This window comes from Lissotriton vulgaris, chromosome 11 (assembly GCF_964263255.1).
Source record: "Lissotriton vulgaris chromosome 11, aLisVul1.2, whole genome shotgun sequence".
Classification (NCBI taxonomy): domain Eukaryota; kingdom Metazoa; phylum Chordata; class Amphibia; order Caudata; family Salamandridae; genus Lissotriton; species Lissotriton vulgaris.
This window is the reverse complement of record NC_141699.1, coordinates 398255640-398283408: the sequence shown is the minus strand read 5'-3', so window position 1 is coordinate 398283408 and position 27769 is coordinate 398255640. Positions and strand designations below refer to the sequence as shown.

The 27769-nt window shown below is 45.1% G+C and overlaps 1 protein-coding gene across 1 annotated transcript in view; it reads right to left on the bottom strand.

The window, feature by feature from the left end:
• Nucleotides 1-27769, bottom strand: part of LOC147679864 (poly(ADP-ribose) glycohydrolase-like) — a 471979-nt gene that overhangs the window by 259705 nt on the left and 184505 nt on the right. Inside the window, exons 5-7 of the mRNA XM_086943423.1 lie at nucleotides 23352-23426; nucleotides 22592-22681; nucleotides 10367-10527 (exon numbers count right to left, since the gene is read on the bottom strand). Of these exons, the coding sequence (XP_086799549.1) occupies nucleotides 10367-10527; nucleotides 22592-22681; nucleotides 23352-23426 (326 nt within the window). The remainder of the gene's footprint in view (nucleotides 1-10366; nucleotides 10528-22591; nucleotides 22682-23351; nucleotides 23427-27769) is intronic.

Genomic DNA, 27769 nt, shown 5'->3' with positions numbered 1-27769 from the left:
ATAAGTGCTCCCGCGTAGCCGTAGGTCGCAGCACGCCGCATCCCGATAGAGGGGTGCGAAGACCCCGATGATGAAGCATGACACCAAGGGGCCTTTTGGTGTGTGAGGGGTATTTTACAAAACACTGAGTGCTTCAACATTTATTGATCACTCTCTCCCCTTCACTTTTGAATGTTGGATTTCTTTTGTTTACTTAAGTATCATTGTGGAGCGCGAATCCAACTATCTGCTCTACCTCCCTCTTGTGTTTTTGATAAAGTGTGTAAATCTACCCCATGGTACTGGGCAGCCCTCTGAACTAGTAGGTTAAAACCAATAGTGTCCTCTGAGGGGGGGAGGGGAGGCCTGGAGAGATATAGATCGTCTTGAGGGACGTAAGGCACATCAGGGGTGTTATAATCATCCCATGGATTAGGTGACTGAGGGGGACTATTGATCCCTACAGGCTCATAAGCACCCCCACCTGTGTCATCAGAGTCTGTGTCTACATCATCATCTGGATGAGGGGATGGTGTAGGACAATGATGTGGTGGAGGAGGTGGAAGAGTGTGGGGAAGTGGAGAAGGGACCCTTAATGGACAGGTTGCAATGTCGCTCTTCTTTGGAGGAGGAGGAGGAAGAGGTGCAGGCACCTCTAATGGTCTCTTCTTAGAGCTAAGAGACAGTTGTCCAGTCTTCGGATCCTTTACAAGAGTCTTTTGAGTAGGATCTGGTAGGGAAGGCTCTTCTGTGGATGGTATGTCCTTCGGTGGGGAAGGTCTCGGTACCGGAGGTTTTTTCGGCACCGATTCGGTAGCTGGTCTAGAGTCTTTTGGCTTAGAACTGTGACCTTTTCTCTTTACCTGGAACGTGTTTTTTCGGTTCCGTGGGTTTTTGCGGTTCCGAAGCGTGGGAGTCGGGACCTTTAGGTAGATGTTTACTCGGCTCCGAGTGCAGTTTTAACGTTGATGAGCCAGTGCCAGTCTTCGGCGCAGAGTGCTTGTGTGTTGAAGCAGCGATCGCCGTGGATGAGGAAGATGGCTTCTTTTTCAGTGTCAGTGTAGGATCGACACCGGGTAGAGGCTGACTCGAGCCCGAGCCGCCTGAAGTCTTAGTAGTCTTCTTTGCCGAGCCCGAGGGCGGGGCATGGGAAGCAGTCTCTCGGTGTACACCTGGGCCCAAAGGTGAGGGTGTGACCGAAGCCTTTCTGGAGGGTGTCGAGGAAGGGTCGGGTTGACGTTCTTACTTACGACCCGTTGAGCTGGAGTGATCTCGACGTATGAGTCTTCGGGCTCGGAGGATCTGTCGCTTATTTCGGTTCGCTCCTGTTTTCGCACGTTGACGCCCCATCTTGAAAGATGTCATCCGGGATCGATGCTGACGAGCGAGCCATTGTTCTTCGAGCTCGTCGGTCCCAAATTGTCTTCTTGGAGCAGAAGGAGGCACAAGCGGAACAGTCTTTGGCATCGTGCTCCGGTGAGAGGCAAAGGTTGCACACCTCATGTAGATCGGTGTGGGGAAACTTCGATCTACATCGAGGACACCTCTTGAATGGCGTCCTTTCCATGAGCCAGAAAGTAAGGCCTAGGTAGGCTCGAAGGCCTTGGTCGACGACCGGAATCGAAGACTTCGAAGTTGTGAAGAGTCGCGTCGATGGGGACTGCGATCAGTACAATACCGTCGAACTGGGTGAGGATTGCGCGCCGAAAGAAAATCGGTTCCAAACTGGAGCGCTGGAAACACATCTGAGCCCAATGGCGGAAAAAAACAATCTGAGGATGGAGCTGATGTCCATGCGCAGTATGGTCCAGAGGAGGAGTCACCTATCTCGTGACTTTCAAAGAACTTTCCAGGACAAAAACAAACTGCAAACATTTGGGCCCAACACTAGCTAGCGATCTATGCACAGTGTGTATTCTGCAGCTCCTGTGCCTCGAACACTTATTAATCCTTCATCTCTTGTGATAAGGTCTTTACCTATGGTCACCACTAAGCCCTTACACACCTCAACATTATGTTTGCTAAGAGGCCAGACACTATATTATATTTTGGATAATGAACCTCCTGCCGTACATTATAAGGATATTATATTGCAAGTCACTGAGGAGTTCCATGGGTGCACAGATGAACGAGGCCCAGCTCCTTTATAGGGTTATGGAATTCTGAGGTGTATCATGTATGGCAGAGGGGGACTTTATCCCGGCGGAATAACAGTGGCATGCATGGCTAAACCATGCGTGCCTCTACAACGCCGTCCTAACCGCAAATGCGTCTAACCCACATATTCCTTTACCACACATGCCTTTACCACGCAATTTAGTGGTAAAGGGAAATGCGTGCTAAAGATTACCACTACCCGACCCCCCTCCCTGCCCTAAACCCTAAGATCCTCTTCCCCTACCTCCTCCCCCACTCTGAGGCTTATAACCTGCCCTGCCCTTAAGACTATCCCGTCCCCTCCTTTCGCCCCGAGGTCTAAAACCCTGCCCCCTACCAAAAACTACCCCAGCCCTGAACACTTAAACGTACCCTTTTCTGTCCTTAAAACTACCCCTATCACTGCCAAAACCTAAAACCCTGCCCCTTTAAATAAACTACGCTGACCCCCAGCCTTGAGCCATAAACACTGCCCCATGCCCTGAAAACTGCCCCATCCCCTGCCCTAAGCCCTAAAACTCAGCTCCCATCCCTTAAACCTGCCCATCCCTCCCCCCAACCTGGCCCAAGCCCCTGCCCAACTTACCTTGCCGCGTCCCAGTCCTTCCAGCAGCAATCCTTCCGGTTCCACACCCCGCCCGCTTAGACAGTTAAAACACTGACTACCTTTACCACGGCTAGATGTGGTAAAGGTAAGAATCGTTCAGCATGCGGGGAAACGGCACACGGGCTTAAGGCTGCATTGGAAAGGCTATTTCCCCTTTATGCCTCATAATAAATTGTCACATCACCTTTCGTACAAACTACTTAAATCCTGTTGCACAGCTCTTTCATAAGAAAGAGAGACCATATTTGCAAACATAGGGCCAGATGTAGGAGCCCGAATACAGGTCGGAAACGGCCGATTTTGTCAGTTTCCGACCGGTATTAGGGTTTTCAGATGTAGGGCATGCATTTACAGAATCTGTATTTTACCGATTCTGTATTTACCGATTCAGTAAAATTACCGAATCGGTAAATACAGACTCGGTAAAATACGGATTCTGTAAATGCAGATGTAGCTGGCACATGTCAGAGTGCCACAGGGCTTTAAGAATCGGTATTTTACCACCCAATCCAATTGGGTGGTAAAATACCGAATCCAGGTGTGCATGCACATCTGTGCATGCACACCTGTGCCATGTGACACACAGACATGCCCATAGGGCATGTATGTGTGCCACATGGCACACAAGCCTGTAATTGGGGTGCTAGAGGGTGTCAAAGTGACACCCCCCGCACCCTTGCAAGAATAGGTAATTACTGAATCGGTAAATACCGATTCGGTATTCCACATTGATTCCTATGGGCTTCAAGGCCTATAGGAATCAATGGGGGATACCGATTCGGTATTTACAGAATCGGTAAATACTGAATCTTACAGATTCGGTATTTACCGAATCAGAATTACCTACATTTCCCCCCTCTAATTTACCACTTCTTAAATACCAAATCGGTATGATTCGGTATTTTAGAAGTGGTAAATTAGATTTACCAACATCGGGCCCATAAATACTAAAAATATCCCTAGCACAAAATTAAATACAACAAAAACAGTTGGTAACTAGTTGTTGACAAACGATATTAGAAGCAGTTGAACAGAAGTCAGTTTAAAAAAAGATTGTGCAACAGATACATGCAAAAAGATTCTAACTTTTTACAATTTACCTAGCAGTGCAAACAATAAACATTTTGCCATAAATATCAGATTTTTGCTTGCCACTGTAGAGTTACAAGAAAAAACCAGCAGAAGAAGAAAAACAAGGTTTCATTTTCGTTGCTTTTAACAGCTGCTCCGTGGTCTGACCTGCCTTTCAACTGGCAGCTGGCTCTGGCAGCACGACGTCAGAACTCAACTGTAAGATTTGAATATAATTGTCAACTGAGTGTGTCAGATTATATAAGGGAAAGGTAGTTCCTGCCGTACATTATAAGGATATTGCAATTCAACAAGGAGTATCAAAACCATATAGAGGAATGAGACGAGTTCCTTTATAGGGTTATGAAATTCCAAGGTGACTTGCAATATCTTTATCATGTACGCCAGGGAAACTTTATCTCATATATAGGTCATGGTCAGACCAGCACCTTTCTCACAAACCACTTAAAACCTTGGTGTGTAGCTCTTTCATATGAAAGAGCGAGCATGTTGATAAAAAATAAAACCTCTAGTGCAAAATTAAACACATCAAAAACCTGCGAGTTACTTGTTACAGAAAAGATATTAGAAACAGTGCAATACAAGTAAGTAAATAAAAAAAGAAGCACTAACTCTGTGTGCACACATGCAGAAAGATTCTAGCTCTTCTCTAACTATCTTAAGGGTGCAAAAAATAAACATGGTCTCTCAGCTTGTCACTGTAAGCTAAAAAATAGAGCAGAAGAAAGAAAAGCAACGTTCCTTTTGGTTGCTCCGCAACCTCATCTGTCTTTTAACGCGGCTGCTGGCAGCAGGCATTGCAACATCAGAACTCGCCTGTAATAGCTTATAATAGTTGAGTTCTGATGTCTTGTCTTTATAATTGGTGACTTAGGGGCAGATGTATAAAAAAAACATTTTGCGAGTCCTTAATAGCGATTTGTTGCGAATCGCAATTTCGGGATCGCAAAATGGCATGTAACAAAAATATTGCGAAAAAATAGCGATTTCTTAAAACTCGCAGAAAATAATGCGATAAATGTGCGAATCGCATAATTGCGATTTTCGCAATTTAAGAATTCGCTAAAACGGGAATCATGCAATGCTGGAACAAGTTGATGACATCACAAGCAGGAAGTACCAGTGATTGCTTGCACCTGCTACCCAGAGCCACACCCAGTGGCAGTTGGAAGAGTGTGCTGAGGCAGAGCAGACCTGTTTGTTCAGCAATGGAGTCACAGAAGGCACAGGAGGAGCAGCCAATTGAAAAGAAAAAAAAAAAGCAGAAGTTTTCAGAAAAGGAGCAAGAAGTGCTAATAGAAGAAATGGTGTGTAACCATGAGGACCTGTTTGGGAAAAAATCTTTTAAGGTACCTGACTCCAGGAAAAGAAAAATATGGCTGGAGAACCAGGAAAAGTAAAATGTAAATGTATTTGAGCTTATATAGCGCACAGCTACCCACAAAGGGTTTCCCGGCGCTTGCTTAGGGAACCCGTCCTGGTATTCCCCTGTGAGATAACCCCGGCAGGGTATCCACAAGGTGAAAGCCAGGCATCCCGCCGCGAGGGGCCGTTGTGGAGATTAAGCAAGCTATTGCCCAGAGTCGCAGAGTGTGAACCCGTGAGTCGAGAAGGCACCGGAGCGAGAATTATCGAGTCCGTGGAATTTTTGAGCCCAAGACCCACCGAGGCGGGGAATTGAACCCTGGTCCAGGGCCGATCTCAGCTTCTGGGTCTGCCGCCTCTAACCTCTGAGCCACACTTCTCCACTCTGTCCACACAAGTCAACTCTGTAGGAGTCACCACCCGCTCCATTGATGAAATCAAAAAAAGGTGGTACGACATGAGACTCAGATCCAAAGAAAGACTTGCGGAGAGGATCAAAGATGCCAACCTGACAGGTGGTGGAACTTCCATGGTGGACAAACCCACACCCCATGAGGAACTGATAGAATCCACACTGACAACTGAAAGTGTGAGTGGAGTGACTAACATAGACAGCTCAGAACCCACAGCAACCGCACAAGGTAAGAGGATTTGAAAGTGCACCCATGTGTGTGTACAAAGAATGTGTGTGTGTGTGTGTGCACTGCATGTAAGATTACCATTAGTCCATTAACACTGTGAAACAAGAACACAGCAATGCATTATGGGAGTGGTAGTCCCATTGACATAGTAACACTCTCAATCATAGTCACTTATATTACTTTTTAAATTGGGACTTCGTAATGCTGAAACAGTGCAGTACAAGTAATACTCTGCCATGAGAATTTTTATTTTGTCATGAACACAAATTCATATTTTGCACTCTACATTCACAGGACATACCAGTGAGGACAGGACTGACAATGATGTCGAATTGTCACCTCCCCATGTGATGTCAGATATAGACAATGAAGTCACTAATGCCCCTGTGACCATACAAAGGAAGCGCCGACGAGTTCTACCTCTACAACCAATGGGAGAGGATGAAAACTCAGATGTAGAAGCAGTGTCCAATGAGACAGTCACTGTGTCCTCCCAAGATGCACAACAGCAATCACAAAGTCCAAGGAGGGCACGTGCATTCCGTATTGAGCCATCTGTAAATAACACAGGACAAAGTGAAGTAGTGACAGTGTTTGCAGGCCTTGAGCACAACATGCTTGAGGTACAACGCCTTCAACATAAGGCACTGAGATCTATCAATAGGCAGCTAGTCAAATCCAACAAGAACCAGGAACGCATGGCTGATGCCATAGATAAACTTTGCCTGACACTTGTCAACACAGAGGAGGCACGGAACAGGGCTGCACAGGCTGCGCAGGACACAATGCACACCTACACCAAAGCCATCAACAGGCTATGTGCAGTCACCAGCAACTTCACACGTCGCAGTGTGAACATGCAGCGTGAATTGAGTGATTGCACACGTTCTGTTGGACAGAGTGTGAACAATATGACATTGGTACTGGAAAGTATGCAAACAACCCACTCAGGTGCAAGGGCCCCTCCTGTGCTCGGGAGAAAGCGAGGACAACTCCAGTAGGAGTAGCAACAACCCCACACCAACAAACATCATGGTGCAACGCAGGAGTGGAAGGCGTTCCACTACTGGAGCAGAGCAAGAGGCCATGCCTCCACTTGAGCAACATGCTGGCAGCCGCCAACGGAAAAAATGACTTACCATGTTGAAGTACCTATGCAGCAGTCATGCATAGATACTATTTTTTGTTTGGTTTTAGTAGTATGGATATGTAAATTCACAATGATTACAAATAATTTAACATACATATAGCACTGTTTGCATGTTCTGAATAAAAGAACAATAGCAAAGTGAAAATGGTGTTTAGTTTTTTTTCTCACCTAAAAATAGTTACGTGTAATCTCTGCCCTCCTTTGACGACCAGCCATGGCTCCTACTCCTGCCATTCTTGGGGGAGGGTTATCATCATCATCATCAGATGTGTCTGAGTCACTCACTTCAATTTCTGTGCCTTTGCGGATTGCAATGTTATGCAGCATTGCACATGCTGTCACTATTTTGCAACATGTCTCTGGATTGTATTGCAATGCACCTCCACTTTTGTGTATGCGTCTGAAACGGCTTTTCAGAATTCCAAATGTACGTTCTATTACCCCACGTGTGGACCGGTGTGCCCTGTTGTAGCGTCTTTCACTTGCATTTGCAGGATTCAAGTATGGGGTGAGTATGAAATCACGCACTGCGTAGGCACTATCACCTGCAAGTTAGAGAGGAAAAAGTGACTCAGAGTTCCATTACATTGGTTGGGTGGAAGGGAGGATGGATGAGTATTACTTACCCAGTAGGTATCCATCTCCAAACTGACCAGCACTGAGACGTCTATGTATTGCACTATGTCTGAAGATGTAAGAGTCATGTGTACTGCCTGGAAACTTTGCCACAATGTCCTGGATTATGTATTTAGCGTTGCATATGACCTGGATGTTCAGTGAGTGGTAGTTTTTTCTGTTGCGGAATACATATTCAATGGCTGCTGGTGGGGTGATGGCAATATGGGTTCCATCTATGCATCCAATCACATGTGGAAATCTTGCAATTTGATAGAAATCCAACTTGGCTTCCTGTATGGCTTGATGTGTATTTGAAAAATATATATGATGTTGAAGTCTACTGATCATTGCATCCAAGAAGACATGGAAGAAACGTGATAGGGCACTCTGTGAGACTCCACCAACCTCTGCTATTACTGTTTGAAAGGAGCCAGAAGCCAAAAGGTGCAGTGAGCACAATACCTGCACATGTGTTGGTATTGATTGTGTTCTGGCAGTTGGGTGTGTCAAAAATGGTTTCAATTCAGTAATGAGGTCAAGAATGCTGTGAGGATGTAGCCTGTATTTTTCATATATCTCCTCCTGTGTCTGCTGGAACAGCGTAATGCGTAATCGGAATATCCTTTCCTGCCGTTGTCTTCTCTGGCCAAGAGCTTGGATGCGCATCCTCCTGGCAATCAGGTACAGTCCCGCCATTTTGGAAACAGTGAAAATGCATTCTGGGTGTTCATTTATAGTTTTTTTTTTTACCACCTGCTTCTACCTGGTGTTAATAGCGATTCCTTAATGTGCAAAATAGGCAAAATCGCAATTTGCGAATATATCTTACATATCCATGCGAATTTCGCACTTATGCGACAATGCAAAATCGGAATTCGCTAATTATTCTGCGATTTATCCATTCTCGCACATTAGGAATTCGCAAACATGCGAATTCCTAATGTGCGATGCGAATTCTTTCATACATGCCAATTTCTTTTTTGCATGTCGCAAACGCTGAAAAATAGAGATTCGCAGCTTTTGCGACATGCAAAACACTTGATACATCTGCCCCTGGGTGCGTCACAAGTCGCAGATTATACAGAAATGAGAGACTGGTGTTTAAACAGGGATCGCAGAATTCCATGCATTATAGCATTCTTTCATTAGGGTGTAAAATGTCAAAAGAGAATATATTACTTATAAGTATATGCAATGACTATATGGCCCGCTGTCAGCACTGTCCTGGGATTTGAGCTGCATGCAGTGTGTGTTTCCTGCATTTCAGGTTAGTATAGGGTGAGGCAACAGTACAGTACAATCCTGCTGCTCCCAATAGGATTAATTCAGCTGCTTTCTATTCCTCCTTGCTCTATTTCTTTAGGGCATAATACAGCCTTTTTATATTCCTTACTTGTGATCCATTAGGAAATTTCAGCACATTTCTTTTCTCCCATTCTGCTGCTGTCGGGGAATCATGCAGCCCTAGCTGGGAATATTGTTCTCCTTCAGTAAAAGGGTTTCTTGCTAATGCTGAGTAAAAGTGAAATCTAAGAATAGATCAGTACTTCAACAACATCGGTTTATAGTGTCTAACATTTATTTCAACTTAGATGAAACCAACATATAATCTCCTAGCAGATCTGTGATAGACTTTAGCATCAAAAACTCTCATGCATATTTTTGTGGTGATCAAAACATATTTTATATTTCAGCTTATTTCCACAGACAACAGGTACTCTGGAGGCAAGAATCAACTGTAAACGCATGTTGAAGTGACCCCTGGTTTCAACCAAAATACAAACTACTACAGAAAACAAAGAAAATACAACAAATTGCTATTGGAATTTAAAACAAAATCTTGGAAGATCCCCTTTTTTGCTCACTCGTATGAAACAGTGCATTTATGACTCCCTGCTAGTTCAGTACCGCACACTGATGAAAAAAGCCCTTCATAAAATGTCTATTGCAGCCAGAGGAGAAAAATATTTACAAAGGAACATTTTGTTGCTGAACTCTTCTAACTCTTACCCCTCTCCTTTCTAAAAATTTTTAAAGTGCAGGTTATAGAACTGCTGAAACCTTGGAGTCCAGTGGCGCTAGTGAAAAATCTGTACTGCACTGACCTTAGAGATACAGAAATATGGCACCCCTAAGTGCTTCTTAATGAATGCTGGTCAACTACAAAACCTGCCCTCAGTTAAAAGAATAAGACTAGGTGGGTCCTTGATTAGTCTCTCACCTATGTCAACACTGGTGAATGGATCCCTAGTATTCCAGTGGAATAGACAAGACTCCAAAAACCCTAAAACTACATCATAGTCATTGGTGGACATCGCTTAAAATAAAAACACAAATGGGTTTTAATCCAAAGAAGTTTGTGCTGAACATGAATCCTGGTCAAGCATATAGATTCAGCATAGAATAGTTAAATAAGAGAAATTAAAACAGGTGATGTTATGCTGGTACTACAATTACTTCAGAGCAGCAATCGCCTCATCACCAGACAGCCATTGCTGTAGCAGGCTGCCTTCCCTCCCCCTGGAGACAAAGGTCAAAGGTAGCAAGGGTTCCAAGGCAAGACAATACTTTGGGCTTGCTTATCTAGCCAGCTGTGTGGTTGTGAGGACAGACTGACACATAAGGCAGCAAATACAGCCCTCAGTGCCAAGAAAGTGTGTCTGTGTTTAGGGGAATACTCTTCCTAGGGCCTTAAAAATCTTTGAGCTGGCTAGAACCACATCTATGTTCTGGCATCAAGAGGAGGCCTTCACTCACCTGTTGAAGTTGATGCTGGGATATGTGGCATACTCCGAGTTGCCCTGCGTGGCATTGCGGCGAGGGAAGGTGCAGAAAAAGGCATTGCACAAGAGGCAGGCGACTTGCTGTTGAGACATGGTAATGGCCCGCTGCTGCCCCTTCTTCAGCATGGGGATGGGCTGCAAGACACAGCACATGTTAGGAACGGATACAATCACAGTTCAGGGGATAGTGGATGCTTCTGTGATCCATGCTGTGCACTAAAGTGAGTATGCAGGAAGCGTGTGTGTGTGTGCACACATTTGAGAGTTGTAGTAAACTAGGAGACACAATACAATAATCTCACTGAATGCAGCATGAATATCCATAACGTGCATAAAATCAAACAACACACGTTACAGCAATGGACTTTTGTACTATGAAGCATTTGTGTGCAGTAAAAGTAGTGTGGCCGTAGGACAAAGTTTAAAGAACTCAATGCTCATGATTTACAGTGAAACATGTGCAAGGCCCCGTACTCTGCTGGTACAAGAACATAAGTTCTAACATGGTGCAATAAGGTTGTGCTGCACTTTTCAAGCATTTTCCAGTCTGCCAATGTTTTCCCCAAGCGAATTAGACAATTTGGAAATCCTCTAAATACACAATAATTTTTGAATGAGCGACATTTGATGGTGGATCAGAGTTGCTCATAGATATTTCTTTTTTAATCTATTTATTTTTATATAGTGCTGAGGCACCTAAAAGGAATTAGTGTGCTTTACATTAAAGGATAGGTTACAATGCCACATATTTCCGCCATAGCCAGATGAAATTGTTTACAATAACCAGGGACACTGGAATATGCAAATTTGCGGGTGATTAGTTTTCCACATAATTATGGATTTGACGAATTTGCCACATACTCCATCCCCTGCTGGTTAATCGAAAGATTTCAACCCCACAAAAATAGTTTCTAGGTCAAACAGATCAAAAAGTACTAAAAACACGCCAACGTGTTGTTGCACAGAGAAGGGCTTTTTGCAAAGGTTGACTCGTCATTCTGTTGCTTATTTCTGTATTTGGGTGTCAAAGTGGTACTAACAAGGTAAACCTGTGTCTAGAAAGTATTAACATGTAAAAATGGGAAAGGAAAATGCTACTTACCAGTATGCATCTGTTCTTGGCATGTAGAGCTGCAGAGTTACACACAGTGCATAGGTCGCCACCTAGCGTTGGGCCCGGATGTTTGCAGTTGTTTTTGTCCTGGAAAGTCTTTGGAAGTCACGGGATAGGTGACTCCTCCTTTGGATCATATTGCGCATTAGCATCTGCTCCATCCTCAGATTGTTTTTCGCCATTAGGGAAATGATGGAGCTTTGCAAGAAAAGGAATGATGTCCATGTAAGCTGTATCTAATTAAGATAATACTGGAACAGATAAAAGTAGCCGGGTGGGCGTGTGTAACTCTGCAGCTCTACATGCCAAGAAAATATGCATACTGGTAAGTAGCATTTTCCGTTCGAGGCATACGAGCTGCAGATTACACACTGTGCATCGATTGTATAGCAGTACCCACACTTAGCGCCAGCCACCCGTATCTGTTGCAGTAGTTTGAAACAGTGTTTTGAGTACAGTCTGGCCCACAGTAGCTTGCTGTTTAGTTTGCACATCTACACAGTAGTGTTTTGTGAATGTGTGCGGTGTAGATCAGGTAGCTGCTTTGCAGATGTCATCTAAGGGAATGTTCATTAAAAATGCCATTGAAGCCCCTATCTTTCTCGTAGAATGGGCTTTAGGAGGGACAGATAACTTGCGTTTAGCTTTATGGTAGCAAATCTGTTTGCATTTGACAATCCACCAAGCTATCCCAGATTTTGATATGGGGTCGCCTTTATGTGGTTGTGAAAAGGACACAAAAAGTTGTTTAGTTTTACGAAAAGGTTATGTCCTTTCAATGTGGTAAAGCAATGCTCTTTTGACATCTAAGGTATGAAGAGCTCTTTGTGCAACTGTTTGTGGCTGCGATAAGAATACGGGCAGCTCTACAGCTTGATTGAGATGGAAGGGCGAAATGACTTTTGAAAGGAATTTAGGATTAGTTCGAAGAACAACTTTATTATGGTCCATTTGCAGAAAAGGTTCTTGAATGGTGAATGTTTGTAGCTCACTAACTCTTCTGAGAGAAGTAATAGCTACTAGGAAAGCAACTTTCCAAGTTAAGAATTGCAGTACACATTTATGTAAAGGTTCAAAGGGAGGTCCCATTAACCGTGTGAGAACACAGTTTAAATTCCACACCGGTGAAGGTGGTGTTCTGGGAGGAATTATTCTCTTGAGGCCTTCCATAAAAGCTTTTACGGCAGGTACTGTAAAAAGTGATAGATGTTGTCTATTTTGTAGGTATGCTGCAATGGCAGCAAGGTGCAGTCTGATAGACGTGTACACTAAGTTGCATCTTTGGAGGTGTAGTAAGTATCCTATAATGTGTTGAATAGACACATATAAAGGATTGATGTGGTCGTTATGACAGTATATTACAAAACTTTTCCACTTGGCTGCATAACATGCTCTAGTGTTGAGACGTCTAGCCTCTTTAATAACGTTCATACAGTCAGGGGGAAGGTTAAGGTAACCAAACTCTATGACCTCAGGAGCCAGATCGCTAGGTTGAGCTGAGCTGGGTCTGGGTGTCTGATCTCTCCATGGTTCTGGATTAGTAAGCGTGGAGACAGGTATGGCTTTTGGCGCGGTACCACAGAAAGTTGCAGCAGTGTGGTGTACCACGGTTGTCTGGCCCAAGTTGGAGCTACTAGAATGAGTGTTAGAGAATGTTGCTGTAGTTTGCGTACCACTAATGGAAGCAGTGGGAGAGGTGGAAAGGCGTACGCAAATTTGCCGGACCAGTTCATCCATATCGCATTGCCTTTGGACAGCGGGTGCGGATATCTGGCAGCGAAGCTTGGGCATTTGGCGTTTTTGTGGGTGGTGAAGAGGTCTATTTGAGGTTGTCTCCACATTTGAAAGAATGGTTTAAGAACTTGTGGATGAAACTCCCACTCGCGGATCTGTTGTGTCTGACGGCTTAACAGATCTGCTATGGTGTTTTGTACTCCTGGAACATGCTGGGCTAAGAGGAAGATCTTTAGAGATATAGCCCATCTCCATATCTGCTGCGCTGAGAGAGTTGCAGCAAGTGTGTCCCCACTTGTTTGTTTATGTAGTACATAGCTTTCATGTTGTCTGTGCGGACTAAGACAGCTTTGCCTGATATTTGCTTTTGGAATGCTTTTAGGGCTAGAAATATGGCAAGTAACTCCAGGTGATTGATGTGGAGTAATTTTTGTTGCAGCGTCCACCTGCCTTGCATGGTGTGCTGCAGTAAGTAAGCTCCCCAACCGGAGAGCGATGCGTCCGTTGTCATGACTATTTGATGAACTGGCTCTAGGAACGGTCGGCCACCATTGCAGAGAGTGGTGAGTTTGACTGTCTACCAACACTAGGTCTGTTAATTGACCTTGAGCCTGGTTCCATTATAGTGCTAAACACTCTTGACGCATTTGTTGTCTTGCATGGTGTACTATGAATATGCAAGAGGCCATCATTCCTATGAGTTGCATGAACACTCGAGCTGAAAGAGTGTTGCGGTTGGAATTTTGCTAGGAGAGCTTGCATATTTGTTATCCTGGCAGGAGAGGGATAAGCGAGCGCTGTTGAGGTGTTTATTGTGGCACCGAGATATTGTTGTACGTGGGACGGTTGCGGGCGAGACTTGGTATGGTTTACTGTGAACCCTAAGTTGTGGAGTAATTGGATGGTGGTGTGAGTGTGTTGTACACACTGACTGTATGAGCTGGCTTTTATGAGCCAGTCGTAGAGATATGGGAAGACGTGAATGTGCGGTCTTCTTAAGTGTGCTGCTACTACTGTTAGGCACTTGGTAAACACTCTTGGTGCTGTTGTGACTCCGAATGGGAGTACCTTGAATTGATAGTGCTGACCGTCCAGTACAAATCTGAGATACTTTCTGTGAGCTGTGTGAATGGGAATGTGGAAATAGGCGTCCTTGAGATCTAGGGTAGCAAGGAAGTCGTTTTGTAAAAGAAGAAGGACCTGCTGGAGTGTGACCATGTGGAAGTGGTCTGATTTAATATACAGGTTTAGTGATCGGAGGTCTAGAATAGGACTCAAAGAGCCGTCCTTTTTTGGGATAAGAAAGTACAGGGAGTAAACTCCCTTGTTTTGTTGATGGAACTAATTCTATTGCGCTTTTTTGTAGGAGGGATGTTACCTCCTGCCTTAGCAGAAGCAGATGTTCCTGTGACATTGGGAGCTGTTTGGGTGGTATGTTTGGGGGGGTAGATTTTAGTTCGAGACAGTAACCTGACTGAATTATTTGTCGTACCCACTTGTCTGATGTGATGTTGATCCAGGCAGGAAGGAATTGTTGTAGTTTTCCCCCAACTGGAGTGGAATGTGGTGGGGGAAGTGGAGGGAAGTCATTGGGCAGGGGTGGAGGCAGAGCGGGAGTTATTAGTTTTGCCTCTGCCTTTGTTGTCTATACCCCTGTAACCTCCTCTTTGGTAGCCTCTACTGTAGGTGGATTGGGTAGGGGCTTTGTAAGACGTAGAGGGACTATCTGATGAGTATCCCCTGGTGGTGCCTCTGTAAGATGAGCGGCGAAAGGAGCGTCTGGGAGCTTGCGACTGCAAGGCTCCCATAGATTTAGCTGTGTCTGTATCCTTTTTCATTTTCTCAAGGGATACGTCCACATTCGACCCAAATAAGTGTTGCTCATCAAAGGGTTGGTTGAGGATGGCACTTTGTACTTCAAGTTTGAAACCTGAAATGCGTAGCCAGGCATGCCTACGCAACAGGACACTGGTATTAATTGCCCTTGAAGCAGTATCTGCTGCATCTAGGGCACAACAAATAGAGGTATTAGTGATGTTTTTACCCTCTTGTATGAGCTCATTTGCCCTATTTTTGTATTCATCTGGAAGGTGCTGCATTATGGATTCTAATTCATCATACTGTGCCCTGTCGTATCTTGCAAGTAGTGCCTGAGTATTAGCAATATGCCAAATGTTTGCTGTCTGTGACGCTGTTCTTTTACCTGATGCGTCAAGGAGCTTAGACTGTTCATCTGGTGGGGGAGCCTTGCCTGATGTTTGTGAATTTGCTCTTTTGCGTGCGTTGGAGACTACAAGGAAGTCTAATGGTGCAGGCCCTTTAATGTAGGCTGAATCCGAGGGGGCAGCCTTATACTTCTTCTCAATTCGGGGGTTGATGATTCGAGCCCAAACTGGATCTTTGAAGACTTCTGGCGCGTGCTTAATAACCCCTTTAAGCATGGGTAAATTTGAAGCGGACCTTTGTGTGGTGTCAAAGGTATCCATAAGGAAGTGTTCCACTACTGGGTCAGTATGTAGGTCAACCCCATGGTATTGGGCAGCCCTATGTACAAGTTGGTTAAATCCCATAGTGTCTTCTGGCGGGGAAGGCCTTGTGGGATATATGTCATCTTGTGGGATGTTAGGGACATCTGGGGTGCTATAATTACCCAAGGGTCAGGTGAGCCAGGAGGACTAGAATTATCTGGTGGTTCACTATCTGCACCACCCCCTGTATCATCAGAGGTGTCATCCCTGTTATCGTCTGCTAACAGAGTAGGAGATGGTGTAGGGGAGTGATGTGGTAGGGTAGGAGGTGGTGGAGGAGTATGAGGCGGAGGAGGAGAAGGAGAAGGTATCCTTAGAGGAGAGGTTGCAATGTCCTTCTTCTTAGGATGAGGAGCAGGTGCAGGTGTGTCTAATGGTCGTTTTTGTGGAACTAAGAGTCAGTCGACCAGTTTTGGGATCTTTAACCAGAGTTTTTTGTGTAGGATCTGGATGGAATAGTTCCTCTGTGGGAGGTAGATCCTTCGGTGCCGAAGGCTTTTTTGGCACCGAGCCGGTAGCATCTTTCGGCTTTGAAACATGTTCTTTGCCAGTGTCTTTGGCCGTTGGAACATTTGGCTTTTTCGGCTGAGGTTTTTTTCGGCTCAGAGGCTTTTTCAGCTCCGAAGCATGGGAGTCGGGTACTTTGGTTGGCAATTTATTGCTCGGCTCAGAGTGTGGTTTTGGTGCCGAGGAGCCAGTGCTAGTCTTCGGCGCCGAGTGCTTAGAGGTGGAAGCAGCTGGCCTGGAGGAAGAAGATGGCTTCTTTTTCGGTGCCGGTAGGTGTGCGCCGGCACCGGGGGTAGGCTGACTAGAGCCCGAGTCGCCTAAAGGCTTATTAGGCTTCATTGCTGAGCTCAAAGGCGGGGCATGGGAAGCAGTGTCGCAGTGTGTACCCGGGCCCGAAGGTGAGGGTGTGACATGAGCCTTTTTGGAGGGTGTCGAGGAAGGGTTGGGGTCGACATGTGTACTCACGGCCCACTGAGCTGGAGTGATGTCCTCAACATCTGAGTCTTCAGCCTCAGAGTTGCTGTCGAAGCCATGTTCTTGCTCCTGTTCTGGGACGTCGACGCCTTCTTGGAAGATGTCGTCTGGGATCGAAGCTGACGAGCGAGGCATTGTTCTTCGAGCTCGTCGGTCCCGAATTATCTCCTTGGAGCGGAAGGAGGCACAAGCGGAACATTCTCTGGCCTCGTGCTCCGGTGAGAGGCAAAAATTGCACACCTCATGGAGATCGGTGTGGGGAAACTTCGACCCACATTGAGAACATTTTTTAAATGGCGTCCTTTCCATGAGCTGGAAGATGAGGCCTGGGTAGGCCTGAAGGCCTTCGTTGACGACCGGAATCGAAGACTTCGGAGTTGGAGAGTAGCGTCGATTGGAAACGAGTTCAAAACAATACCGTCGAAGTTGGTGAGGATTGCGCACCAAAGGAAAATCGGTTCCAACCCGGAGCACAGGAAACACATCCGAGCCCTGTGGCGGAAAAAAACAATCTGAGAATGAAGCCGATGCCCATGCGCAATATGATCCAAAAGAGGAGTCACCTATCCCATGACTTCCAAAGACTTTCCAGGACAAAAACAACTGCAAACATCCGGCCCAACACTAGGTGGCGACCTACGCACAGTGTGTAATCTGCAGCTCATATAACACGAACATTTTGTTATGTGTTTTTATAGTGGGCTAACCAACCACCCGTGAAGTTATACAAGTGCTCTATCACAGGTGTGCCAAACCAGCTCTTGGACCTTACTGAAAAGCCAGGTCTTCGTGCAAAACACAAGACAAGAGGCAAAGACTCTGATGTGCTGTAGTAGGTCGTCCCAGCCTTTAGGGGCCAGGTACAAGAAAATGGGCCAGCTCAGCTCTTCTTTATGCGGGGAGTGTTTGCTAGTGAGAGACCTGTAGAACGGAGGAGTCTGGAAGGTCTAAAAATGAATGAAGGTGTTCAGGGAGGTGGGCCAATGTTATGGAGTGCTTTGTAGGTGTGGGTGAGAGAGTCTGAACTCTGTACGCTTGTGTAACGGAAGCCAAGGGGGCTCCTTAAGCTGTGGTGTGATGTGGGCTTGTCAGAGGAGGTTGAGGACTAGTCTGGCTGATGCATTTTGAACACTCTGTAATCTTGTGAGCTGGTTGGTGATCCCTGCGTACAGGGTGTTTGCGTAGTCTAGTTTGCAAGGAATCAGAGCTTGGGTGATTTGTTTTTCTGGTGTTGTATAGTAGCGACTTGAAGATCTTCTTCAGCATCCTTAGGATGTTGAAGCAGGATGAGACCTCTGCAGTGATTGGGAGGGTATGTCCAGTTTGTTGTCTGTGATGACTCAGACGTTTCTTGCTTGTGAGCAGGGCGTGGTGGGGTGCATCCAAGGTCTATGGCCACGAGGTGGAGTCCCATGGCAAGGCGTTCTTCTTGAAAACTACCACTTTGGTCTCGTCGGAGTTCACTTTGAGGCAGCTAGATTTCATCCAGGTGGCTCCTTCTGTCATGCATGTGGTGAACTTGTTCTTGGTGTTGGGTGTTTTGTCCAAGAGGGAGAGTATTAGTTCTGTGTCGTCTGCATAGGTGAGGATATTTATGTTGTGAGCTTGTATGATGTAACCCAGCTGGTTCATGTTGAAACTGAAAAACGTTAGGCTGAGCGAGGAGCCCATTGGGATTCCACAAATAACATTTCAGACAGAGGAGTAAAGGGGAATGTTGACAGCTTGGGTTCTTCCAGTGAGGAAGGAGCAGATCCATTTGCGGGCTTGTTCCTGGATCCCTGCTTCAGGGAGTTGCTAGATTAGGATCGGGTGGGAGATGGTGTTGAAGGCTACCAATAGGTTTAGAAGGATGAGGGTTGCAGTTTCCCCCCACAGTCGTGAATAATCTGGATGTCATTTGATGCTACTATAAGGGAGGTTTCTATGTCGTGGTTGGGTCTGATACAGATTGTGTGCTGTCGAGAAGCTGATTTTTGAAAGCATTGATTTCCACTTCTCCTTTGCTGGTTCTCCATTTCCATTCCAATTGTTTACAATGTAGCTTGGTACTTTTGAGGTCATCTTAGTATCAGCTGGCTTGTGCTCTAATTTTGGCTGCATTGCTTCGTTTCATCGGGGCTATAGTTTCAGCGCAGTTGGGGATACACTTGTTGAAGTTCTTGATGTTGTGTGCTAGGATGCCTGTGGGTTCTGGTTTGTTCTTGTGTAGGGCAGTTGTCCAGTCCGTCTATTAGGTTGTTCCTGTGTCAGCATGCTGGGCCTGAAGTGGGGGCTTTTCTGGTGTGAAAGATGTTGATGAATTTGTCTAACCAGGTGACATGTCTTAGTGTGTTCATCATAATGTTTTTGAAAGATGTAAAGACGAGGTCTAGGTTGTATCCAGAGACGTGGGTAGGCTCCCTAACATGCTGGGTTAGTCAAGAATCTGTCAAGAATGGTCGCTGAGTAGGGGGTCAGTCGGGTCTTCAAGATAGAAAATTATGTCTCCTAGAAGGATGAATGAGCTGGAGTTGAAGACTAGGGAGGCGATGAGGACTTTGAGGTGGTAGACTAAGGTCCCACCCAGGGTTAAATTTGCTGCAATTTGAAGTTGAGGTGCTCCATGTAGATTGTTCCGACTTCGGCGGATGTGTCGCAGATAAAGGTGACTTTGTAGACGATGGTGATTCCTCCTCCAGGCCAGTGTAGCTGGCCTTTCATGGTGATCTTGTATCTGGTGGAGATGGCAGTGAAGATGTCTGGCCTTGAAGCTGTGGTCAGCTATGTTTCCATGAGGAAGAGGATGTCTGGGGCGGCGTCTTCCAGCAAGTTCCAGATTTCCATTTGCTAGATGAGTGAGCAGGTATTGAGCAGCATGCATACTATTGGTGTGTGTGTGTTTGTGTGGGGGGGCCGGAGCGAGTGTGTTTAATGGTGGGTGTTTGAGTGTGTGTGTGTGGGTTGGTGTGGCGAGTATGTTCTTGGTTGGTGTTTCAGGTTGGTGGTACAAGTGAATCGACAGAAGGTGAAGGCTCTTTCTGTGTTGTGTGGTGTAGCACACTAGCAGAAGTGATGAGAAGTCTAAATAGTAATTGGTGTTTGACCCAGGTTTGTGGTGCTGGGTGCAGTCTAAGCACAGACAGGCTTGCATTTGGTGCGTCTGCGCTGTGGCCTCCATTAAATAGGTCCTGGGAGAGGTGAGGAGTGCAGTGGGTGAGGCTGAAGAGGATCACAAAGGCAGTGATGTAGAGAGGCACGAAGGACCAGGCGGAGGAGGGTGATGAGCTCAGGGAATGCACAAAAGGGGTGCAGAGAAGGTGGAGAGGTGGCAAACGTCAGGAGGGCCATGAGAAATGGCACAAAGAGACAAAAAGAGCAAGGGAAACGGTTGGGAAAAGCCACAGAAAGTGAGAAAAGAGTTAAAGAAATGGTAGAGCAGTAAAAGATCGAGATAAATGACAGAAAAGAGACAGGAAGTGAGAGAAATGACAAAAAGAGGCAAAAGGGCAAGAGAAACAGCAGAAGAGTTACATAGAAACAACATAGAAAAATCTCAGACAGAGTGAGAAAAAGTGAGAGAAATGGCACAAAGAGGCAAAGAGATGGAGAAACAGAACAGAATATTGACAGAAAAAGAAGCAAAAAAAAGCGAGCGAAATGGCACTGCAAAGTCACAGAAAAGAGTGGGAGAAAGACTCAAATAGCGAGTAAAAGGCACAAAAGTAAGTGAGCGAAAAGAAAGAAAGTGTGAGAAGTGGCATTTAAATCACAGAGAGAGGGTTGAGAGGGAAAGAGACAGAGAGGGGGGTGTAGAATCTAGGTGGGTACCTCAATGCGCTGGAGCAGGGGGGCCCAAGGACCATGACCGGGCAGAGGACTGGTCGCAGGTAAGTCCATGGGAGGCTGGGACGATGCATCTGCTTAATAATGATGTAACAGAACCCAATTATGCCCCATCACACAGCATAATTTGCCTTTTTTTGCCTCATAATTTGGTCAACCCGACAATACTTATGTAACAGGATGACAGTTAGGAGCATTCAAAGTTCATATCCACCCACAGTTCAAGTGGCTACCACTGGTCATTATATCAGGCTGTGGGACAACGGGTACTTGGTAAGTGTTGAATACATAATCAGGGCAAAAGCCTATTTTACCTTCAGGGGAGGGGACCAACAGGTCTCTCCTGTAAAATCGGACAAAAAAAAAGAGACGAGAGAGAGAGACTGCATCAAGAGGGAACTCCTTCCGACCTTCGACAGACGTCAATAGCCAATCTGTTGTTTTTGCGTCTTTTTCCTCGGCAGCACCGTTTCAGCAGTAAAAGCAGCTTTCCGGCGCCTCCCATTCAGCACCAGGGACAGCCATGACAACTCTGCACCTGAGCTCCATGGGCCAGGTAAAACTGAACTGACTGTTTAGCTTTGTCCTGACACCCGCATGACTTTTACCTGTATCCTGCCTTTACCCTGCAAGAATACCACACAACTTGACCGGTAAGTGACCGATTGTCACTAGTGGTTTTTCCTATTGACACAATAATACTCCATTTTCCTACAGATGGTAGTTGAAAATGGGATATACAGAAAAAACACTCTGTATCTCTCTGGTCCACAATCAGGGCACATTAGAGCACTAGAATGGTACCAGACGCATGAGGGTTTTGAGCTCAAAAAAGAAGGTCAGAAAAGCACCTCTATGCAATGCACCCCCATATCCCATTAGTTGTACAGTAGCTCTGGCCACATGGGGTTCATGGATCTAGTAACTGTCTATAGGGTAGCCCAGTTCACTGTGGGCATTTTAGTTCTACTGGGGTGTGTGCAGTGAGCTGCCACCTCTCCACTCAGGGCATTTCAGTTCCCCTTCTTTAGTTGGTGATAATCACAAGGATTCTTCCAAAGTCCATTGCTTAGCCCCTGACTTCAAGTAGGTAAGAGACCAGTAAAGATTCTATCCTAGGCAAACATTTTTCTAAGCACAGGTTTGCACGTATCTTCAATGTAGGAGTTATTGGTTTCTAAAGGGCCAAGAAGACTGGGCAAACCAAATTGTAGTTTTATTAAAATCTTCCTTAAATCATGAGGAAATACATCACAGCCTTTGTATTTAGCGTGGCAGGCTTTTCCAAGAGAGTAGTAACATGTGAGAGCAAGGAGGAATGGTCATTTCCATTTTACTTACATAAGTATTGAGCTTGGATTCCTGGGTGACATCCAGCGAAACATTAAGTCGAAGAGTTGTTTCACTGTGCACTGGTAAAATATTTCAATACAATGGAATGGATGGGGACTAACCTCCAACACATAGGCAATTACAATATCCGGGGTATACCTCCTTTTAGCAGTGCTAACTCTGATGTTGTGCCTTTCGGCTAAAAGAGAGATTACAGATTGTTAAATCCACTTTGGGAAATCATGTATCTGGTCAGTAAAAGCACAAGCTGGGACAGCTTTACAATGTCATACAGAAGGCATCTGTCTCAGTACTGTACATATTATGCAGAAGAAGCAGGGCATTAGGCTTGAGGACACTGCATTGAAGTCAGGCATGCTGTCCAGAGATTTACTACATCGGACCTAAGGACAAAGACAGATTACTGTGTGATGCTGCCGATTTGACATACTGTAAGGAAGTATTTCTATGATATTGTTTTGGATGTGACACACTACACTGCTGTCCACTTATGGTGATGTTGTGGATTTGGTACACTACAGTGCTGCTCTAATGAATATTGCATTGGATGTAGGACACCACAATAAGATATTTCAATGGTGAAGCTCTGTACTTCCCACACTATAAGACAGTGTCCCCTATAGTGAAACCTGTGCTTCTGGCACACACTGATTTATGTTTTTACCTTTGGGCATATATTTGGTAGCTCCACAGCCAGCTCTGCCATTTTTGGGATCACAGATGTCAGATAATACTGCCGTTCTCCATCCTTCAGCTGTGAAAAGAGATAAAAGAAGAGGTTTTAAGAGAACAGGAAGATGGCATCAAACCACAGAGAGCTAACCAGCCAGCTAAAAAGGCTCAGCTACTTGCCCCTCCATAGATAAGGAAAGGATCAACCAACACACAGAATGTATAAAAAGAGATTTTAGAAATATGTTTATAGGACCAGAGGAACCTTCCAGAAGTGCTTTCTCTGAAAAGAAAAACATACAGATGTCCTGTCCTCTGAATGTCACTTTACCTTATTGCATCCTGGTTTTGGTTAAATACCTTTTTAAACAAAAAACGAAGAAAATGTGCCATGGCGTTAACCATATATGCAGATGTGCAGAGTATAAATGCTACCACTGTCAAGTCACTATACTCTAGTAATATAGAAGAATGTAAACGTAGTACTTTCGTGATAAATGAGCGAAAATGTGTGTATTACTCCACTATTTCCAAATAACTGACATGACATGCACATATATCCATATATCATAGTTGTTTATTCTCACAGATGAACATAATAGATGGTTAAAAACCTCTGTACTGAATGGTAAATACTTTTACAGTTTATCGTTTTCCATAAATGGTGGCTATTGGAATAGAGGTGATACAACTATCTTCAAAGGATATTATTTTAACTGCCATACTAACATAGCATCTGTAGTTTTTCTCACCGAAGTAAAGAAACTATACAAGGCGTCGAACTTCCATTGCCTTTCATATTTCTTGTTGTACGACTTGATAGCTTTCTGCAATGAAAAGAGTCCTATCAGGATGCATGCATATTTAAGCATAAAAAAGGTACACAGCTCTGGCACAAAATTACACATTTTCACTTATCTGAGAGACCTCTTAATATTAAGTCTAATATATTCATTTTCGGAGTTAGATCTTCTCTCTCGTTTTACATCTTTCTGAAACTTGGCTCGCTCTTGTTAGACATACCACAATTATATACAACTAGTCTATTAAATAATACATGGACTATACTGGCCTTCAAATAAAAAGTGGGCAATCAGTCCTTACGTTGTAGCAAGATTTAACAAGATCCGTGCACAAAAGCTTCTCTTTTACATGTTCACTTTTAAACTTCATATCTTTATCTTATCTTTCTAGAAAAGTCACTTGTTGCATGCTTTGCACCTACATCATGATGCCCTTAGAAAGTGTCCTGTTTGCAAGGATGTTTCTTCGTAAGCATTTTCATTTTATCACAACATTATACATTATGTTCAAGGATAAAGTACACTGAGCACGCTGCCCTATTGTATTGTTGTCAGTTCGGAGACCGCTCTGAATCGGAAATACAAACAATGAGTGGCTAAAGAACTCAGACACAGTGCGAACAAGGCCAGTTTTTATCATATAAACTGCTTCTGATCTTTACCTCGTGAGAGGAGCACTTCCATGGATTATCCAGGACGTTTGCCTGTGGCAGATTCCCAGAACTGTGAACTTCTGTTATCATCCTGTAAAGGACAGAGGCCTGGTCCACACCAGGTTGGCTTCATCATACATCACTCATACAGGTAAATGGAGAGTTAAGCTGCTCCAAGAGATTCAGCGGAATGCACTTCTTATAAGGCTCTCTAGAGTAGAGTCAGGGTATGTAGGGTTCTCATTATGAAATATATTCATATATGAATATACTCACTGCAATGTTATAATGGTTGAAATATTCATCTTCTTTATCATTCTTGTAATGCTAGTAACAATGCTTTATTTTCTTCTGCTAATATTTGTAGCTTGTAGTTTTTACACAAGAATCCAATTGCTTCAATAAATGTTTGAAATGTAAATGTACATATTTCTTGTATCTCCATTGGGCATGCCTAAGAAAATAACAACAAGAAGATCTTTTGAACAATTTCCCTGGGAGGGGAATCAGTGTGATTATGTTCTAAGGTTGCAAACACCATCAGTACCCTGTAAGGTTTAGAGGTCAAGCTGCTGCACTGTGAGCTAGCCAAGAATTTGGCCAACATATTGGGCTCACCTTCTGACCCCTGCCCTGCCCGGGTTCTCTCTGGAGTGGTGTCTACTGTATGTACTGAGGTCACCCAGATTGTGAACCTTTCACTGTCTTCTGCCACGGTTCCGGGATGCTGGAAGCAAGCTATGCTGCTCCCTTTACTGAAGAAGTCAGGGCTTGAGGCTACGGTACCGGGAAATTATCGCCCTATATCTTTGCTACCTGCCCTGGCGAAGATCTGTGAGAAGGTGGCTTTTCGCCAATTGGACAGCTTTATCGAGTGACGGAGGCCATTCGAGAGTGCTTGGATGGTGGCGGCAGAGCGGTCCTGATCCTTCTGGACCTCTCTGCCGCGTTCGATACCGTCCCCCATAATCTCCTCCTTGCTAGACTGTCTGAGATTGGCATTGGCGGCAGGGTACTGGTTTGGTTGTCATCCTTCCTTTCTGATAGGACGCAGCAAGTATGGATGCCGCCGTTTGCCTCAAAGGCCAAACCACTCTGCACAGGGGTCCCTAAGGGCTCCACTTTGAGCCCGCTGATGTTTAACGCCTACATCACCCCTGTGATATACCTGGCCGAATAGCTTGGGGCTAAGGTCATCGGATACGCTGATGACACCCAGCTGCTCTTTACCTGGCCGGATGACCAGCTGGATACAACGGCTGTTCACCTCTGTCTTTCCTCGGTGTTTCATTGGCTGGCGATGGCCCAGCTTAAATGCAACGAGGATAAGTCAGAGGTCCTCTTCTATGGGTCCTTCCCCTCCAACTTTAAGAATGAGTTGTGGCCCCTGGATTTTCCTAGTCCCAAGGTGATGGGAGGCCCGGCTAAGAACCTCGGAATTTGGTTCGGAGAAGACCTTAGATTTGAGGACCATATCAAGAAGCTGTCAGGGACCTGTTTTGCTACGTTAAGGGCTTTAAGAAAATTCTTCCCTCTGCTGCCCAGAGAAGCTAGGGAAACGGTTGCGCGTGCCCTCATCCTGTCCAGATTGGACTATGCTAATGCATTGTTTTGTGGTATCCCGGCGTATCTGGTCAAACGACGGCAGGTTGTTCAGAACGCCGCGGTCCGCCTTTTGTTTAGCATTCCGAAATGGCAGAGCGCTCGGTCACACATGCGCGCACTCCACTGGCTCCCTGTAGCTCAGAGAATTATGTTCAAATCTCTTGTTTTGTCATTTAGAGCTGTCCACGAGCTAGGCCCTGGCTACCTGAGGAAGCGCTTCTCTTACTACACTCCTTCTCGCTGTCTCAGGTCAGCCTCGCTGGCCAAACTGACTCTTCCCCGCTATAAGCGGGCTAGGCTGGGCGGCCAATCTATTTCTGTGGTAACTGCGAAGGCTTGGAATGCTCTCCCTTTTCATTTGCGTACCGTCCAGTGTCTATCCAACTTCAAAAAGGATCTCAAGACCCATCTGTTTATTTGTCAGGTCTAGGCTGTCTCTCTGTGTTATGTTTGGTCACCTCCGCAACGCGCCAGGATACTCCCCAGTAGCAGAGCGCGCTACAAAACAACCTATAACATAATATATTCTGATGCTATGCATTGAGTAGGTCCCCATATTTTGGTGCATATATTGTCCAACCACACAGTCTTACTGGATTAGTAGGAACTATAAGACCAAGTGTACTCTTGCAAATTTATCAATATAAAGCAGTGGCTGCAGTATTGTATGGGGCGAGTTTTGGGGGTACGGTCCTTAAAAAAGTTCCAAGTACAAGAGAATAATTTTCTCAGGTCTGTGATGACTTTAGTCCCTGGGATCCCACTGGCGCTGCAGTACCTTGAAACTGGGTATTTCCACAACAGCAGATCAGGATAAACTGAAACCCTCAGTGCATCGAGTCTGCTTGCATAAGAATCCTTGTGCTGCAATATACCTAAAATTTGTGCAAGAAATGTTTATATATGCATCTAGAGATGGCAGAAACTGGTTGAATTATGTTAAAAACCTTCTAACATTGCAGCTACAGTGCTGTTGGAAGCACTCTAAAAGCCATGTATCGTCTCTCTGCAGCACAAAAGGTAGTCATTCATCAGTGTATTGGGTCACAGAAGTCACAAACCGTAGTGTTCCCATCATTTCCCAAAACAGAACAAAGTGGCTGATCAGGTTTGTTTTGTAATTAGTTAGGACACACTCAGCCAATTTGTGCTGCGTGAACCACGAGTTTTGTATTACCAAAAATGTATTTTCATTTTTAGTTAAGTTTCATTGATTTTTCCGTATGTCTTCAAAGGAATATTTTGTCAAAACAGTCGAATCAACATCAGACAATTATGTGCGCAATATATACAGGTGTAAAAAATGTTCACAATAGATACTCAAAGTTCAAGACACCAACATACCAATTATTACATACAAAGCAAATTGAAACATAGGAAGCATTTCACAAAAAGAACCAGTCCTTTAACTTATATACCAATGGACAGGCGGAAATCAGAATACAGTGAAACTGCCTGCCTGTCTCACAAAACCTGTGATAAAGTGTTTTAAGGATTAACAGCTAGGGCCAATGACAGTGGTATTAATTATTCCCTGGCTGCACCCTTCTTTCTTGTCACAGGCTGGGGGTCAACTCGTTTCGAACCGTGGATGATTACGAGGTTCTCCTCAGGACGTGGACTGGGTGAATCCTTCACTGCAGAAAGCACGCAGGGGCTGCGAAAGTGGAGATTAGCTTCACACTGTGTGAATTTTCTGCACTTGAAATTGGAAGCAGGGAGAAGAAGACACGTTGGTCAGGACGCCCGGGAATTAGTCCGGAGTCGTTGGGTGGAACTGCTCACCTTTTCTAAAATACTGCGCTTGAGTATGACAGCAGGTAGACGGAGACGCCCGGGAATGAGTCCGGAGGTCGCAGGGGTTATTACTCTCCTTCGCTAGACCGTCGAACGGGAGCTGCATTCAATCCATTCTGCTACCGGCGTCATCTTGTTTGCATGGACATCCCCTCACCATTCGGATGGGCTCCTCCACCTACGTGCACCAATCCATTCCTGCCCGCCTTTCAGAAAGCGTGAACGGATCCACTGTTTTCTATCTCCTGGCTATGTTTCTCCTGGCAACCAAAATGGCCAGGCCTTTTAAGTATCTTTCCCCTCTATGTTTCC